The sequence below is a fragment of the Hippoglossus hippoglossus genome, chromosome 2, assembly GCF_009819705.1.
Source record: "Hippoglossus hippoglossus isolate fHipHip1 chromosome 2, fHipHip1.pri, whole genome shotgun sequence".
NCBI classification, from domain to species: Eukaryota; Metazoa; Chordata; class Actinopteri; order Pleuronectiformes; family Pleuronectidae; genus Hippoglossus; species Hippoglossus hippoglossus.
Window position 1 is genome coordinate 1,265,916 of NC_047152.1, and position 20,082 is coordinate 1,285,997.

Sequence of the window (20,082 nt, forward strand, 5' to 3'; positions counted from 1 at the left end):
CCATAAGGGGACTGTCAGCGGAAATATGCATTTGATTGAGTCCTACTCCAGTTGGTAATTTGATTACTGAAAACTTACAACCCTTACGTCCATATAAACTAAGATAAATATCAAGTTTAACACCTTCATGATTTAAGTTTGGAGGCTGGAATATTTCGGGGCTAGTTGAAACTATTTCACTGGTCACTTGGCAAATGACTAGAGATGAGAAATAGTCCAACACAACCATAGCTGGACATACAATAGCTTTCTGTACTTATGATGATTCAAAAAGATGCAGAAGCAAGTACAAGATCTGAGGGCGTCTCCCTGGAGTCATATCTCTGTCTCGGTCCGACCATTCTTTTTCTTTCTCTGTATTTGAACTCATCTCTCAGTCTTCAGTCTTCTGTCTTCAGGATCAGTTTTTTGGAGCAGTCCCTCCCACCTTTTTTCCCTTTACTGCCATTTTACCCCCATCTCATATGACAACTATTTGTAGATATGGGACATATAGTTTTGGAATATGAGAACAAGATGTTTTAAGGAATGCTGTAAATGTAATATAAATTATTTTGGAAAATCCACCGTATTTTGCTCAGCGTAATTCTTCACTACGCCATTTTTACTGGGATCAGGCCTCCTATGTACTTCGAACTCGGTTGAACCCTTGCAGACATAACAAAAGAACACAAGTGACAGCGGTTGGACATCCCCTTAATCTGTGTTTATCAGCGTGTGCATGTATTTGCATTCCCCAGATTTTTCCAATATCCGTGTTTTACAATATGCAGGTTTGTGCGCATGCCTGCATTGGCCCGTGCATCTACAGAAATGCAGGGACACTGTGTACAGTATGTGTGAATAGCTGTATGCACAGTCCGTGAACGCGGTAGTGTGCAATCTCCACAGGTCACCTGGCCCAAAGCATATCAAACCTTTATCAAAGTCAAACTGAGCAGCCCCAGTTCTCAGCTCATGGTCTAAATGTTTAGTCTGCAGTATAAACACAGCGGCCTTCTAGAAATGCTCTGTTCACCACTGGCAGTGATGCTTTTATCCGTCCACTGATAATACGGGTTCGAGACACAACTGTTGATTCGCCTGAATACACAAGCAGTGTAGCTCTGAAGCTGTGCCACAGGTCAGAAGCTACAAAGATGGGACTGTTAGTACTATTTCTTTGAGAGAAGCCTTAAATCTGCTCATTGGAAAAAGCAAGGAGAGAGAGAGAGAGAGAGAGAGAGAGAGGGAGAGAGAGAGAGAGAGAGAGAGAGAGAGAGAGAGAGAGGGAGGAAATAAAAAGGATATATGTATGTATATATATTTCCATCACAAGTTTGACCATAATTTCATCAAAAAAGTTTTTGAAAGTCCTACATGTAACTTTTTTTTATAGCTGTAGACACCTTGTGGAGAGAATTTACAGGAAACTGACACAAAGTAACATCATTATAAGAATTTGGATACAATTCTGACACAAGGAAAGAAAGAAGGCTCCATATGTCCTCATCTTCTGCACTTCATTCTATGATTGATATAAAACAGCTTATGTGTGCTTCAGTGTAAAACTATGAGGTTATAATAATACTTTAAAGGGATTGAACGTGAATTTGCAGCAGCTCTAAAGCTCAGTGGGGGACAACTTTAAATAACGTGTGGCTGAGAGTAGCTGGACAGTCTTTATAGATAACGTCACCCCCCCCCCTACATACTTCCACATATATGTGTTGTCGGAGTCGGGGCCAGTTCAAGACTTTAAATGTCATCGCGCAGCGCAGTGCACCCCAGTTACAACAGAAAAACCAAATGTGTACGTCTTTTTTATCTAATTGTTAACTGCTAGCGACGGCAGTAGAAAAGGTTGGATTTGACTTTGACTTGGCTGCAGGTCGGTCCCTGTCCTTTTTGCTCCGTTAGGCTGTATTGGCACAACAGAGTGAAGGATGTACTTCACGGTTGTGACTCAAAACAAAGTGCAGTGGCTGCGTCCATGCCTACACGTGTCAGGCAACAGGCGGCACCGGGGTCGACCCTTTGGTCCCTTTGTGAAATTTGTCGACAATAATTGCAATCTGGAATATCCGCAGCCTCCTCCATTACTCCCTAACCCCCCCCCCCCCCCCCCCCCCCCAAAAAAAAAAAGAGATAGAAAGGCGCTGTTTCTTTATATTATCAGGGTTTTCTGGGTTTTCGTCACAAAATTCTTGCTGTGCTTTGGTATGCTCCACTTGTAAATTGTTCAGCTGTTTCAACAATGTGTCCTAACACAACCATTCCAAAAGAGCTTGTTCGTTTAAACATTTACTTTGTCTGATTTGGACTTGACCACTGAAACATCTAAATCTGGAAAAGCAGCACAAACTCGAGATTTGTACACACACGCACACGCTCACGCACAGAGTTGTGTCCTGGTGATTTACCTGAATCATAACTTGCTTAACCCCAACCTTAGCCTAACCTTAAAACCTGTTTTCACTCTGTTTTCAAGTTGTGAGGACCAGCCCAGAATGTCTCCGTGACTTTTAACTAAAATCGGTCCTCGCAAACGTAGAAAGACACAAACGATGACACAAACAGCAAAGGTTATGTTCTAAGGAGGGTTTTAATTTCCCAGACAGTATTGTCATGTGGTTTAACATGAGCTTCACCAGGCAAAAAACTCAGCTTCTGCGTGCACTGTATGTGTGTGTGTGTGTGTGTGTCTGTGTGTGTGTGTGTGTGTGTGTTTGGGTGGAGGCGTAGAAGGAGAAGAAGGGAGAAGAAAGACAGGAGGTGGGGGTTGACAGATCCATCCATCCATCTCTTTTTCTCTCCCTGGAATGCAGCTGGAATCCAAGCGCGACTCCCCTGTTGGCTCCGCCCACACTCCCACCACCTCATTTCATGCTACACACACACACACACACACACACACACACACACACACACACACACACATGCACGGACACACGAGCTGTGTTTGCAACAGTGATTTCTTCTGTAGGGTCATTTTAACCATGAAATAAGTGGCTGCCTGTTCTAACCTGTTCAACTGATATGTAGCACACTCCTTTAGTTGTGTGTGTGTGTGTGTGTGTGTGTGTGTGTGTGTGTGTGTGTGTGTGTGTGTGTGTGTGTGTGTGTGTGTGTGTGTGTGTGTGTGTGTGTGTGTGTGTGTGTGTGTGTGTGTGTGTGTGTGTTTTGTAGAATAAATACCTCCTTTCATAGATGAACAAAATTCACAAATCGGGCCCTTGACTGTCAATTAAACGTTTTAGTTTGTAAACTCTAAAATATATTTCAACTTTTTGCTTTTTGTTTGTTTTTGCTTTTTAAGTTTACAACATAGAGCAATCGTAAGTCAGTCTCAGCTGTCAATCATGATGTTTCACCACCAACAAATTCAGATCAAACTTAGTGGGGAAATGAGCACTTGAACAAACATCAGTGTGATAGGATCTATCTAAAATGACAGAAAACATCTTCAAAACAAAACAATTGTTCGTCAAGCAAATTAAGTTTTTAGGTTCCACTAACTTGGAGGGGGGCGTGGACGAAACTGGAAACTGGTTTATAGCGGTTGCTGCAGCCAGGCACCAGGTGACGATCGAGACACTAGTCCTAATTTCTGCAATTTTAAATATTTATAATGATAAATATTTATAATGATAAACTTACATTTGCAATATGATAAATAGAAAGAGGGAAAGTCTGGATCTTCAGTGGATTTTGGCTTTTTCCAGTAAAACAACACAGTTTGAGTTACAAGGATAAAACATGACACGTATATACAGTGGATGTCGCACATTTTGCACACAAATCACTGCAGAACTCTTAAATGTGGACGCTCCCTCTCTCATCCCCTCCTACACTAACCATAATGAGCCATAATGAGGCAATAATGGCAGGTAAGGCACAAAGGATGTTCAAGGTGGATGACGCTCCCCACCTTTCAACAATCTTCATGGCTATTTTCAAATCTATTTATAATTTCAGTCAGTGTTTCATGCGTCTGATTTTTCTTTTTCCATTGCCGAGAACTTTCACTAACTGCGTCAGAGCCTTTGAACATATAAACTATCTCCTAATGCTTACGTTCGAGAGGGATGCTTTCTTTGTTCTCGCTCCTACAGCCAGGGTCAGCACCGTGTTTACATCACCCAGTTGTTGCCGCGGCAACAGACAGCCCCTCGCAGTCAGGGAGAGAGGAGAAGTCGGCGGAGTTAAGAGTTTGAAATCCCAGCAAAAATAAATAGAAACAAAGCAAAACCGGAAATGGGCCTGTGCAGCTGCATTACACTACAAAGGAGTAATTATACTCTGATCTGAACATGATCCACCTCTGGACTCATCTTCTTTGAAGAATTCAGCACAGTGCAATTAGCAAATGCGGCTTTTCAGAGGTTAAAACAAAGGCCAAACATCTGTACTCATATCTTCTCATTCTATCGCAACAGAGCAATAAAGCAAAATCATTCCTTATTCCTAATTCCTGCTGCCCTTTGAAGGATCCAAATATTTGATCAGCTCGTGACTTACTCTTTGATAATACACTTTGATAAGTCGAGAAATAAAAACTTGACTTCCTTGAAGATAAATAGACCTCTGTTTGCAGACATTAGCAAAGTGGCACACACCCAGATAAGGTGGAACTCTTTATCACGGATATGGAAACATTAAGGAAAATGCGATGTTACAATCAGTAGTGTCCCAACACAGAATCTGTAAACATCTAAACTCAAAGGTCTGACACATGTAAGTCAGGGTGGTGATTGGAGGATGCCCGAGGCTGCTACCCCCAATAAACGTATTATACCAAACTACATCATCCCAATGTTTGAATAATTGTTCTATAATGAAAATTATAATAATGGCGCAAAGTGCATACACCAAAATAATCATGAAGTTGTAAAGTTAAAGTTCAAACCCCACCACCATCCCAGCTCATTGCAGTCTCATAGAATGTAAGGGGGTTCTCACAACCCCCCCCTGGCCATTACAAACACAATCCACAGAGAGGCAGGGAAACCAGTAAACTAAATTTGCATGGCCATTATTCAATATACTGGTGTCGGTATGTGTTGACTGAAGGCTACAGGAAATTACTTGCAGTAATAAAGTTTGGCCAGATTACTGACAAGTTCATTTATGCCACTTTGCAAGCTATGCAATTTTATGATGCCAAAAATATCAATATTGTCCAATATATCTGTATTTTTAAAACTCTCAAATGTCTAACAGCTTGAGTCAGACCCCAGAAACCTCTCGAATGAACTGCTGCGTCTTTCACTCGTGCATAGATTCCCCGCTGCGTCCCGTAAACACACCGAAAGAACCAAATTCTATTTTGCGTTGTTAAGATTTTTCTGAAGCCGACTTTCTCCCCTGCCAACTGAGATTAAAATGGAAAGAATTTATCACTTCATAAAACCACAAAGCGTGCAGGTAAACATCCATATAATAAACCCACAATGCACATCTGCACACACACACACACACACACACACACACACACACACACACACACACACACACACACACACACACACACACACACACACACACACGTTGTATGACTGTGGTTAGTCATTTCAGAACCTATTAAATCTCCATTAACACACAGCCTCCCTGCTAGCCACAGTTAATCCAACCCAGGTGTGTGTGTGTGTGTGTGTGTGTGTTTGCCTCATCCCTCTGCTGCTCCCTCATTATTTCTCCCCCTCTCCTCTCTCTCCATCCCTCACTCTTTATATCCCCCCCCCCCCCCCTCCCCCAATTTAATAATATTTCGGCTCAGACAAAAGTCCCCTTTTTCCCACGCTCCCGCCCCTCAAACCTGGCAGCGGGCGCAGCAGCAAACCTCCTCCAATTAGGTCAAATTAAGGCAAATTGCAGCTCGCAGCGGGAAACAAGACTGACACACCTCACGGTTAATCTTGTTAAGCCCAGGCTTCTCTATCGTCACCTGCAGTCTGGAAAAAAGACAGTCGCAGGCTTCTCCTCGTTACACTTTTCATCCACTCCCTAAGTGCGTCTCGTATCCTATATGCTAATTGACCCCTAACTAAGACAAAGCATGTGCCTGAATAATGTTCCCTAAGCCAAGTCAACCACCCGCTTCTTCTTCGTCTTCTTCTTCTTCTGTTTATTGCAAACAAGCTGCCTATTTCTTGTGCTGGAAATGTAAATGCATCACTTCCTGCATCAGTGGAATTCTTTCCAGGAAAGACATACTTGACGCCAGGTGTTGAGAAAAGTGAAACCCCTCTCCCGAGCCGGCATTGGGCTCAAATGCTTAAGTGCTGCACCAACCATCCATATAGAACAGCTGTTTATTCAATAGAACGTGTAATAACAGAAAGTCTCATGATTTCAGGATTGATATTTAACTCCGAACTTTTCCCTCACTCCAGAATCCAAAAAGTAAAGCAACAACGCTAGGGTTCTGAGTCTTGTAGGGACTACTGGATTTCAAAAAGTAATATCTCAAGCACACACACACACACACACTCAAAAACACACTCAAAAACACACATTAATGTTCTGGGAAGGTGCTCTGCAGGAGAGAATATGATCTCTGCTTGGAAGTGACGCTGTTCCCTACGAAAGCAGTACAAACACACATTGTTATGTTTGTGAGAGTGTGTGTGTCCGTGTGTAGGTGTGTGCGCGTGTGTGTGTGTGTGTGTGTGTGTGTGTGTGTGTGTGTGTGTGTGTGTGTGTGTGTGTGTGTGTGTGTGTGTGTGTGTGTGTGTGTGTGTGTGTGTGTGTGTGTGGATATGTGGGTGTTGGTGACAGTATAAACAACTCCACTCTACTGGAGATCCCTTATGAGAATACTTTTAAAGTGTGTAATAATAACACTATGTTCCCTGATTTACCAGATTTTATTGGTGAAATATATTTAACTGTAAGGAGGGAGAACTAATAATAGGACAATCTATGTAATTCAATTGTGTGTGTGTGTGTGTGTGTGTGTGTGGGTGTGTGGGTGGGTGGGTGGGTATGGGTGTGTGTGCGTTTTGCAGCGAACAACAGGTCGAGTGAGTTTTATATGTTCAGTGCATTTTAAACAGTTTTAGAATTTGGCCCCAGTGCTGAGAACAATGTTCTGACTGCAGCTGCTATCAGCTGTTGTAATGTTTTTGCAAGATAGTTGTGACGGCGAGAGGCTGAGGAGACAGATGTGCACAGCTGTGACTGGCCTCGCCGCAGCCCACCCACATTTTACTGCGATTCATCATTGTGTGTGTGTGTGTGTGTGTGTGTGTGTGTGTGTGTGTGTGTGTGTGTGTGTGCGTGTGCGTGTGTGTGCGCGCGCGCGCGCGCGTGCGCGTGTGCTCAGATACTGCAGTATTTATTGGAAGCTAACTGGTGCCCTCTGCTGGTGAAAAGAACTCTTTACATTTAAAGCATTTTTCCCCAAAACTTGGCCTGCAATTCAGTGAAATGTCCACTGGGTGGGGTAAAAAACTACATACTCACCAAAGATTGCAACTGTAGATGTTAAATATGAATTAGAAATGGCCCATATCCTATATTTATATATATATATATATATATATATATATATGACCTATACGTGAAGCGTTGAGCTTGTTTCATCTGACAAGAGCACTTTTTTTTCTCTATATAATATAATATAATATAAATGTTGGTAGTTTTCTGTGTTTACAATTAACTTCTGTTACAGCATACTGACAAATTATTATTTCTACACTACACACTTCAACTCTTTGCAACTTTTTGAGATAATAATAATAATAATAATGCATCGGTATTTATATAGCTGTTGAAACAATGCTCAAAGACACTTTTTAAGAAAAAGAGCAAATATCTAGAAATATAAAACACATCATCACACATTAAAAGCAGTTCTGAAGATGTGGCTTTTAAGATGAGATAGAATTGTTTGAAAGTGATTGCCTTAACAAGAAATGTCCACTAGATGTCAGTGCCACACTCGGATCCTGGTACCTGGCCAACATTCTCATAATAAAACCTTTCTGATCAGCTCGTGCTTCAGAATCATGAAGGCCAGTTTCCTCACCACAGAGTTTGAGCTGCTGTTAATCAAACGCACCTCACAGCTCGAGTGCACGTACGTGCGTGTGCTGCCTGATCCTCAGCACGCTCACACCTGCAACCAATACTGCACCTCTCCCCGCTTTCGCCTCTGGAACTTGAGTGCGCCGACCCATTCCTCCGCTGAGCTATTTTTCTATTTATAGCAGTGGAGCTACGGCTGCCTCTGAAAGGCCCGCTGTCTCATTCTGCTTTGCTTCCTAACAGTGTGACAGATTTGGGAGGAGGGTCGACGGGGGCGCAAAGGGGCGAGAGGTCCTCCGGTTTGAATCACTTTGCTTTTCAAGGCCTGTGGTCATATTTATATGAATCCTTGGATGACAAGGGTTTGTTTTCGTGGACGCTGGAATGACGGGCACTCACAAAAGAGTTGTGTCTGCATGTGTCGCTCAAGTATCTGCCTTTCCATGACCTCACTTCTAATCCTTGCAACCTCCCTGACCTCTTGACCTTTCGAAAAAAGTTTGTCATTTTAATCTATGTGCAGCAGCATGGGTGTTTCTCCTTTGTGTTTCTGGCTGACGGGAATTAAAGGAATGAAAGCCATTGTTTATGTTCAAATCGAAGCTGTTACGGACACACTCCCCAAAGACATGTCCATCTGAATTCAATCAGTGTTGGCCGATTGTTTGAGCCCAAGTTTAACTCCCAGCGGCAGATAATGGTGATTCCTGCCAGAGGAGGGAACACAGGAGATAAGACGCAGGGAGGGAGATGGCTCACTCTGCTCTGAACCCAGTGTGTGTGAGAGAGAGAGACAGAGGGAGGGAGGGAGAGAGACATCCTGGAAATTAAAAGAGATAGTCGCACTAAGGTCTGACTGATGTCTCTCATCCTGTCTGGCCTTCTCCTCCCCTCTCTTACGCAACATTATTTTTAGACATGCAATCAAAAGTTCTGATGAGTAAAGTTTAAACCTGAGTTTGTACACGTGCGACTCTACTGTTGATCAGAGCTGCAGCTTCAGTCAACAGAAATTTGCCATTTTCAGAGCATTTGGTGGCAGTAAACTGATTATCTTTGGGTTTTGATGATTTGTCAACTTATCAATAATGACAGATTAATTGATCATATTGGTTAAAGGCAGCAATCAGGTCCCAGGAGCCTGTGAGTGACATCAGGACTCCAAGTAATGATGTAGTGGGAAGGGGGAAGCAATAGTGGGGAAACTACCAAAGTGCTGTACAAGAAAATAATAAAATAACTGTGCTATGATGTGGATAAAACGACTTAAAGACACTCTTAAAGAAAAGAAAGACGACTTAAAGAAAAGGGAAAAACTTGATCTGTCCAACAAACTAAGGCTTTAATTCTAGCTTGATTCCTGTTTCCTGAAAAGTCAAATCAAGCTGATGTGATCTCATGTTCCTTTTCCCACAGTTGCAGCCTTTAGTCTAAGCTGGAGATTGGAAAGAAAGGGGTTTAAATGAGAAGGAGAAGGATATCTGTAACAGTGAGGAGTTGACAGGAGTGAAGAAAAATGAAACCAGGCAGAAAAATGGGGATGGGGTGAAGAGGAGAGAGGAGAGGAAGTCGGGGGGGTCACTCAGTCAGTAGCCACCCCTCTTTCAGTGGGAGCCCCGGGGTCTCGGCATGAAGCTCTGACCTGGAATTCCAAATAAATAATTCCCTGAGCCTCCCCACTGAAAGACACTGGAGTAACACACACAAACACACACACATAAAAGAAGGGGATGCACCAAGCAGAACGCACAATTCCTCAGAGTGGCATGTATTTGAGTGTATATTTGATCAGTCAGTGTGGTGAAATCGTACCCACACACATACGTGCACAAAAGCACACACACTCACAGGTATTAATTCTCAAAGCTTAGCCCTCAGAGTAGCCTAAATCCTGCATGTGTGAACAGGAACATTCAGTTAATCCTCCACTAAATACGGCATGGAACAGTTCTCCTCAGTAATTAATAAGCATGCAAAGGAAGCTGTGACGCCGAGGGTCGAATTCCCTGGAGTATATACGAGTGATTAATATAGAACAGAGAGAGGAAGAGCGACACTGCTGCGTAAAAACCACACAGCGGAAATAACCACAATGTCCTGATCTGAACTCAGATGTGCCAACAATCAGAGAGGTAAAGAAATAAAGAGGTCAGATCAATCTCCATTTTCTTACACTGGTGCAGTGCCCCGTTCTAAACCTCCCTGTTTGCCTGCGTTAATGCCGGTTGCAGCTTTTCCCTCTGAAACTGTCCCACAGTAGTTGAGCCGTGGCAAGTTAAAGGGATAGTTCACCCCAAAACTGAAAATTCACTCATTATCTACTCACCCTCATGCCAATGGAAGGGTGGGTGAAGTGTTTGAGTCCACAAAACACTGCTGGAGTCTCAGGGGTAAATGGCGTTGCAGCCAAATCCAAAACAATTGAAGTAAATGGTAAAAAAACAACGAAAAAAAAAAATCAGCGCTGGTAGTCTGTTTATTCAAACTTCATCAATATCGAATGTATTGCCGTCCAAATCGCACATCACTGCACTTCCTTGGGCAGACAGAGGTTTCTGCAGTTAGTAGATGGATAGATATACAGTATATTCAAGGGAATTTAGAATTAAATAACACCAATTTTAAATATTTCTTCCTCATGTTATAATAGGACAGTATTTTTCCAGGATTAGACTGAGAGTGGGTGTTTCCAGATGTTGTGAAACATTTTCACTGATAATGAAACTTAGAGTTAAAGGTCCAGCGTGTAGAATTCAGTGACATCTCGTTTGCATCCTTTAAAACGCCGCGCACCACGGAACATGTGAGAGGATCTTGTGTAATCTATCTCTGGCCCATGACGAATCTCATTTGCGAGGACACTAATGGACACGGGCGGTCACAGTACACACAAATACACAGGGGCCTGGGCAGCTTTCGCCTTCAAGACTCAAAAAGTGCTCAATTAGATCATCCACCCACCCTCCGGATTCTCTCCCACACACTCGCGAACACAAAAGCGTAACTCAACACCGCCGCCCTCCCACTGGAGGAGAGCTTTAATCGGCAACAGGCAGAGAGATTCTGGCCGCGGAAATTAATGTTTACTTTACAGCCGTCTCTATTTCAAGCGGCGCTCTTTTCCCTCACTGTTGAGAAAACATCCCAAAGGAGATGTGCGCGATTGCTCAACCAAAACACTGCCAAACAAAACCCGCTGTTTCATATGGTTCCTTTCAGCGGAGGATCACACAAAGTTGTCAGAAATTTGCCCCCGCGAGGTATCGGGTTTCTGCTCACCAATGAGAGGTGGCCTTGAATTCGTATTTTTGCCACACTCATTACACAGTGATTAGACGTTTTTCTCCCTGACACCAGTTGCATCCCATTGGAAACAAATGTTGATGTCACATCCTCTTGGCCTCGACACTACATTCCATACAGTGAGCTCTGCAGTGTTGCTCTACACATCACTTTAGAGCACAAAGGGATTGGATTTACAGCACAAGACGTGGGTTTTGTTTCGTGTTCAAAAACAGCTTCAGGAGCTCAGGAGAAATCGGCGCCTCCTGAAATGCCAATCGAATATTTTCATCTCTTTTACAGAACTTAAAGATAAGATGGACGACGTGTCTCCACTTCCTCCCACTATCTGGAAGTGAGGCCAGAATATACCGGATACGACCCCCTGCCGTCTTGCACATTTGGAGGCACTGAGTGCGCAGTCTCAAGGTCAGTCTCAGCTGTCAATCATGATGTGTCACTCTGTTTTTATACTAACTAAAACCATACTTCAGTGTGACAACTGTGTGTATATACTGTAATGTATCAGGATCCATATCGGTTGTTAAATTGTCTTTTCTGCTTGATCAACCTTCGATTAGTCACATAGAAATGAATTAGGCTTGATCAATTAAAGTGAACATGTTATGCAAAGACAATTGATAACTTTAATTTGAATTGAAGTATTTTTTCTGCATTTATGATCGAGATGCTCACAACACACAGACTTTGCTTTAAGATAAAATATAAGAGGGTCCTTGATGACTAATAGACTGGAACTTTACCGTATTACAGCAGCAAAAGAGGAATCGTGAAGTATTCAGCTCCAACATTTTAATTTAAACCTCTTCGAAAATTATGACAATAGTCCACATTTTGTATGGTTAAATATAAGCATGTTAAATATGACGGTGTATTTCCATGACCTCCATTGAAAGCAGGCAACTATCTGCTCTGACAGCAGATTGTACACGTTCACAACCAGGCCCATTAAACTTAATAAGCTCAGTAATCAAACTACAGCCCCTTTGCAGACCCACGTACATAAATCCGGAGCTCCTCCCAGGGGAACTCTCTGATCTATTCTACAAGCAGCCACGTCTAGCAATGAGAAGGAACACGTTTTTTTATTTTGAACGACATCTGTGTTCATTCTCACACATGCAAAAAGTGGGGAAAGAAAATCCGGCCGACAATGAAAGCTGACTCAGAAGCCCGTGTTTCAGGATGCTGTGGGATCAGGCTACAACCTTAAGACGACCGCGAGCCAAATCAGAAAGTGCCGCTGCCGCCGAGCCAAGAAAATCAACCTGCGTTCCATCACGGCTCCGTGTTTTGACGGAGGCTCTTGCAACAGCGTGATGACATCCCTGACTCCTTGATTACGCCATACTAGCTCTGCACGCTTGCTACGTGATCCGCTTTGACCAAACCAAAAAAAGAGATCTGAAAAGATTGTGTCATGATTTGTGAGACTTTGTGAGCCTTTGCAGCACCGGCCGAGCTGGTGTGCGAATTTGTTTTCCGGCGGGTATTTGGATGCGAGCATTCCAAAGATGTCCAACCGTCAAGGTCTTGCTCCTCCGACACACACACCCCCTCACTTTGAGGGAGGACATCAGGGAGGAAAGGCAAAATGGATGGCAGTGAGGGCCACGAGTTCAAGCCTTTCTGTTTCCTAAAGCAGAGAGAATATATTAAAAGTTCTCAAATATGACATTGACTATACGTTTATATGGACAGCAATAATCCAGCTATTGACCTTATTCTGTAAAAGACATTATCCCCATTATGTTTACATTAATTGCTATTAGAACATTCCACTTATATTCCTGTTTTTGTGTTTTAATAGTCTGACTATGACTCGTGTCAACATGACATCCTCCTACTTGTTTACAAGAGAATCCAGGTCACGGGCCATCAAGCAGTTGGTAACTGCAGTATGTCGATGTCCCAAAATGCTGTGAAGACTAGGACGTTAAATTGCAATTAAGACATACAGTACACATGTTGATATTATGCGACTACGGTCGTAATACTCCACATGTCTTAATTCAATGTATATGAATACATTGGTATAAATTTACCGTAGTATACTAAATAGCAGTATAACTATAAATAATGTATATAAATACATATGTATATACATGGCAGCATCTTATTCAGACTATTGTCGGGATCAATATCAGAAAATGTGTGTCCATATAAACGTCTCTAATGTCCTAAAATATCTCTGAAATGAAAACAAGACATTTAAAGACACCAAACTACAATTTTGGGAATTGTTTTTGGCATTTTATAATTTTGCAAACTACACAATTATTATAAGAATCCAGAAAATAATCAGAGGATAAGTCCATAATGACAATGATTGATAGTTTCTGCCTTGGAGAGGCAGGGATTTAAAGGAAAACTCACATACAGAGCATAAAGATGGAGATTTTCTGATTTGAAGCTCAGATTTTTTTTTGGGGGGGGGGGGGGTGAAGGACAACTTTTAGACAAAAAAAACAGATATTGATACAGCTTGATGTCCTTGGGCAGACTCAGACTGCAAAGCCTCGATTGCCTCCATTCGTCAGTCTGGACTTCAGAATTACAGGAAGGGTCCCGCACAAGAATCTCGCGGCGTGATCCAAACATAACAATAATAACATACAAATTTTTTCAAACTGTGAAAAGATCCTAAATCTGTCCCCTTATTTTGATTAGAGGTTTTTCTGCAGTATTTCTCCCCGATGCTCAGACCGTGCAGTGCATTGTTGCTATAAACACTTCAACGTGGAGCACTTATGGTGGGAACAACACATCTGTTGATTCCTGGTAGTGAGCACTGACATCAGTCAATGTTTTAGCTTGTTTGATTCACAGTATAAATAACGGCAAACATTTGGAGCACTTCGAATTCCTCTGAATCTGAATGCGCGATTTCTGATAAATCATCGACATGAGGGTTAGAGCGTGAACAAGGGGACATGTGGAGTTAAGGCTTTTGCAAAATTGGAAAGTGAAAACTAAATGGCATACGTCAAACGGCGTCGTGGACGTAATAATCAAGCATGCTCTGCAACATGTAAATGGGAAGAATCTTCTAGCAACTCGTGTAAACATCATGGTCATCGTCCGTACTCCCAACCCCTTTAACATTCATACAACTATCTGAGGTAGGAAGTCGAAAATTCCACACAGTAATCTTCCAAATTCCCAGAAGTCACGACTACGGTTCGGCCACGTTATGAATGGAAACCTGGGATTTGCTGTGTGCAAAACATCTGTCATCATCGAAGCATCGTCTCTCATCGTCTCTTTAGCCTTCACAGCTAACATATGACTTACTCGATACTCCTCAATATAAGCCTATATACTTGTTTTCCTTTCCTTACTCTACTAAGTGCTGGTTTGTGGGTACAACATTTTGATTGCGGTTGCTGGATGCATGCAGATTACAGTGTCAGCGGACGAAACTCTGACCTCAAATAACCACTTCTTTGAATCATCTGTTATCAATCATTTAGTAGCAATAGTTGCAGGGGTACTTTTTTAGTGGAGGAATGATTTTCTTCACTCTCTGAAGTACGGGGGTAAGTGGGTCTAAGAATAGACGGCGCAATGTCAACAATCTGGCGCCCCATAAACAAGTAGCATTAAATTAGCCGACCATTGTTTCCTCCCTGAGCCTTTGTGCTCGTGCATGTACGTGTGAGTGATGGGAGAGAAACGCCGCGTAGGTTCATGGTATGTTCCAGACGCCAAAGTTACATATTCCGTAATGTCAGCGTCCCTGTAAAAAAAAAAAAAAAAAAAATCGCCACGTCAAGAATATGTTGATACGATGACCAGCTCCAGAGCCAATCGCTTCACGAGAAGAAGCGCCAGCCGCTGACCTCTCCTACTGTAACAACACGCGGGGCACATTTCTGATGATTCTTCCACGTCATTGTCCGTCGAACATCAACAGCCTGGCCATGGAAAAAAGCTATTAAGCAATCACAGCCACTAAAGCTGTCAGGCGCTGCTTTTTGTGTAAACCATTACATCTCCACTGTCTCAAGCCTCTCCCTCCCCCTCCGTCTCTCTCTCTCTCTCTGCCTCCCCGTCCACGTCTCCCTCCTTAAAAAGGCAAAGCACGAGACGTACTGTATGTGCACAGGTTGCAATGGGACAGCCTCATTGTGCCGCTGTGACGAAATCCGTCTCGAAATGCAGGACGCAACTTATGTCTGTTTTTTTCTATCTGCTGTAATATATTCTGATATCAGTTCCATAAAATGAAAAGATGGGGTTTGTTGCATCATGGTTAAAACTTTCAAACTGGCATCGATATGACTATAAAGTGTTTAAAGTATTTTTAAAGGTATTAAAATCGTGGGATTCCCGCCATGAACGAAACTTGGCTCGTGAAGACAGTTGCACAACTTCTTCTGGTTCTCAAGGTGCTTAGAACCACACAGATGATGACATCAGGTTTATCTCACACATTTATGAGATAAGGCCTGAAACACAAACTGGAGGTGGGATATGTAAGATGTGGCTGTTTACGAGGCAGGAATGCTGTAGTGAAAGACACGATACCATTGGTGGAACTGTGGCAACTAACATTTTCGAGTTTGAAACGAAACAAGGAAAAAAAGTCACGAAACCTCCACATCTGCTTGAATTTCTAGAGATTTGACTAAAATGGCATGGCAGGGTGTGGGCTATCATTTTTAGTGCACTGTGAAACCGAATTTGAGACGATCATCATCACATGATAATGAAGCTAAGACGACTTTAATAGTCAGACAATGTGCAAAATGGGGAAAATTGGAAACAGACTTAGAGAAGTGAAAACTGGGCGTGTTGCACAAAGCCTTGGAGCCAAAGGGGAATCATGAGGATTTTTATAATGGGCAGAAATCTGTGTGAAAAGACTGTAAGTGTATGTTTACTGGTCCACTAAATAACAAGGTCCATGGCTAGTATACTTTTTTGGATGTATTCTAAAGTATCCGAGTGTCAACCATGAGTCCAGCATGGAAAAACACTCCTGTCCCTCAAAAAGAAAGAGAAGCTTGATGCTTTTTTTAACAGTGCAAGGGACGTAATCAAATGGAGTTGTAATTGACGTGAGCAAATTCTTTTTGGTACCCACTTGAACCTGCAGGACAAAGGTCCCGTGTTAAACAGACACAGCTTTCTTATCTTTCTGAGAGTGTCCGACACCTCATGTCAGTAACTGCAAGACACAAATTACTAAAGCAACCGTGTGTGTTCCATCTGTAGAAAATGATTGTAAACTTCAATTATTTCTTATGATTTATATGTCAAAAAATGACTGTGCATTTGAAAAAAGTGCATTGCATTCAAAAGTAAATGTGCTACATTCAGTACATTTCCAACGTAAAGTCTTTTGTTGACGCTTCATATTGGAATTTCACCTCACACCCAGCCGCGTGTGAAACTCCCCAGCAGACCAGCAACACTTCTGGGCCGAGTATTTTTGCAAACACTCCGAGGTGCAATAACTTCATGGTCCAGATTACACTAATGACTCCAAACTGATGGCCTCATGTTATCCTCACTGGGCTGTGGTGGAGAAGGAGGGAGGGGGGACACCATGGAAAATAGAGTTACAGCGGTGGGAAACTCTGCTGAGTGAGAGCTTCTGGACCTCTTGGAGAGGAAGAGACAGTGTGGAGGCATGTGTGAGAAAGAGAGGCGCACACTGGAAAAGGGAAACAGAGGGAGAGAAGCTGGAGCTGTTCCTTGTAATAGGAAATGATGGGAGAGCTGTTTGAGGGCCGCATGGATCTGACCCTGTGACCGCTCTTAGTCGTGAGAACCGAGTCCCGGGCCATGTGTCCTTAAGACCTTTGCATCGGCACACACCCGCCCTGCTGCACGTACGCACACACTCAGTGCTACTATACATATCAGCTAAAGCAAAGAGAGGGAAAGAGCAAGCCCACAGAAGAAGCAGGGAAATTATCATACCTTTCCACTACTGCATGTGGACTTGTGCCAACTATGCAGCCTATAAAGCCCCCCTCCTTCTAAAAATAAGTCAGCCAAGTATGTTTTGGTAAGGATTTAGTACGCTACCTTCAACTTATTCACACTCAATTTGAAGCCTATATGAAGACAAAAGCCCGACCAGCCCAGCAGAGCTGACAGTCAAAGGGAAACCTGTGCACTTCATTGCGCCTTTTGTGGGAATTATTTAATCCTCAAAAGCACCACAAGAGATTTCTTGGCTTTCCCATAAGCCCTTCTGTGTAAGGTGTGACTCTCACAAGGCCTGGAAGCACAGGAATGACCACAGGTGGACGAGTGTGCCGGCTTGATACTGGATGGCTTCCAGGTGCAGATGTCAGAGTCAGCTCAACACTCTTCAAAAGACATTCATCTTAAAGTTGATGATGAGGTTCTGACTGGATACTCAGTAAATTTAAAAAAAATGCACAGACACCTCTCTGGGCGCTGAGAATCAAACTTGTGCACTTTGTAGCGTCTGGCTGTCCTCAAAGAGATCCTCAGCAGATGTGACTTCTGGCATCCAGTGGATTCCCTTGCTCCGAGCAGAAATAAACAAATGTGTTAAGCCTGCTGATTATTCCAGGAGCTGTCATAAGCTGTGCCTTAGTTTCAAATCAATGGATTTGGAGGAAACCACTCTCCTCTACTGTCTTACAGCAGTGACATCATAAAGGCATTATATCATGTCGACTATATGATGTGATGATGATGCAGAGTGAGAATATAGAGGGGGGTGCATGGTTCTGAACACAAACTGGAGGAATTACAGACTCATTATTCTCCACTGGAAACTTTACCTCTGATTTCCACACCACGTAAGCGTGCGAGCTGGTCGGCTGCACCTTCCTCTGGAGCCACCTCCGCGGGGAGAACAGCGCGCCCGTGCTCCCGGACGGCGCGGCACAGGGTCCCCTCACCAGATACGGTAAATCCCCGGCGGTATTCCTTTTGGCCCGCTTCACCGTGTCATAGTCAAAGTGGAAGTTGGACGACGGGGAGACGGCCAGGGGGATGGAAGGGGAAGAGAGGGACGGGGTTATCGGCTCCTTCAGCGTCGGAATCGTGCGTAAAGTCGGTTTCACTGCGACGCGCTCCGGAGACGCACCTGCGTCCTCGGGCGGCGCTGCGGAGAACGGTGCTCCACTCGCGCCCTCGGTGCCGGTGTCACAGTGTCTTATAATCGCGGGGTCCAGGCTGCGGGTCTGGCGTAGCCTCCGTTTGGTCATGGCTTTGGAGGCAGGAGAGGAGCAGGAGAAGACGCTGTTGAGAAGTCCTTGAGCGCCAGACATGTCCCCTTGTGTTGGATCTCACATCAGCGCAGTTCTCTAAAGCCCCAACTACAAGACAGGGACCTGGTGTTGCCCCATCAGGAGGAACCATCAAGCACACGCAGATGAGGAGCTGGGAAGTGATGGGGTGAGATGCATTCGGCTGCAGCCGCTGCGCAGTGGAGAAGGAGCAGGACGAATCTTTTCCTCTGCTGTGTTCCCATGCGCGTTGGTCGTTGCCAAACTGGAGTGGAGTGAGAAGACAGGGTGGAAGTGTGCGTGCACGAGTGTGGGAGGGGGTTCAGTACACTTGAGATGAATGTTTGCATACTAAACCTTTTCTCTTGAGTGCCAAATTATGATATTTTTAAGAACTTTTTGTTTTTGCAGATTTTGCTTTTGTATGAAGAGTCAACTTTAGAGCTCCATGGCGGCTTCTTTTTTGGGGGGGGATAAAATATGTATTATTTCCAGATGATATATAGGTGGGTGATCACTTATCTCATCGCCCGACATATATAAGCATGATTTTATTCACTTTTGTTTCATGATGTCTTTGCCTCTTAAACTGGGGTGTTTCTATAATTAGTTTATCTAATTAAGAAGCTCGTCTTCATGTGGTGGATGAGGTAAATAGCCTGATGCAATAATCAGACATGCAGAAGGTCATACTACACAGACAGACATGATTTAGCAAGGGATGAAAATAGGCGTATTAATCCTCGTCTCTCATTAATCCACCTCGCTGTCTGGGAATAATAGGCCCATCAATAAAGCCTGCTGTGTGCTATTATTAGCCAAGCTAGAAGTGAGCCATTCAGGATTCATAGCCAATTCCTCTTTCTTTATTCACCTGTGTATGACAGACACTTGTTGACACAGAGGAGCTCCAGTAAGAGTGTTAAGATAGCTGCGTGATGTGTGCATTTGTTTAAAGGAGGGAGTGTGGGAGAAAGAGGGAGACAAATAGAGAGTGACAGAGAGGGAGAGCAGGAGCATGCTCGGCCCCAGTGTGTGAAACTATGGGAAAAATGAAAAGAGACAGCAGGGGTCTGGAGAGGAGGGTGCCGGCGGGCTGATAAAGGAGCTTATGAAGCTGCGCCGCATGGCACAGTCACACACATACACACAACACAGCATGACATGACACTGATAACAGCCGAGATAGATTTGACCCTTCTAAAAACAGTCTGCGGCGGGGAAGAATGAGGCACTGAGTGAAATCACAAGCTAGGAAGTACTGAAAGAAAACAATGTGTTTTGCACAAGTTTATTGAAAGAAGAAAGCACTTGAGGCCTTTTTGAGCTCATGGCCTACTACTCCTACTTTGGGGAAAAGCCAGAAACAACATTAATTAAGAGGAAAAGTGCACCACTGAGAAGATATTAACCAGATTTCAAGTATGGATCCCTGCAGCATCCTTTGCTTTCAGTTCCATCATCCTATGTTTGAGGCAATCTGGGCCTGGACTCTCTCGGGTTACTAATGTGCAACCATGGAAAACATTCAACGTGAAAGAGTGATCAT

General features: G+C 43.4%; 1 protein-coding gene across 1 annotated transcript in view; it reads right to left on the minus strand.

Moving 5' to 3' along the window:
* Nucleotides 1-18,802, minus strand: part of LOC117776800 (rho GTPase-activating protein 6-like) — a 63,013-nt gene extending 44,211 nt beyond the window's left edge. The window contains exon 1 of the mRNA XM_034611104.1: nt 18,084-18,802. Within this exon, the coding sequence (XP_034466995.1) occupies nt 18,084-18,575 (492 nt within the window). The 5' untranslated portion in view covers nt 18,576-18,802. The remainder of the gene's footprint in view (nt 1-18,083) is intronic.
* Nucleotides 18,803-20,082: the final 1,280 nt, after the last annotated feature.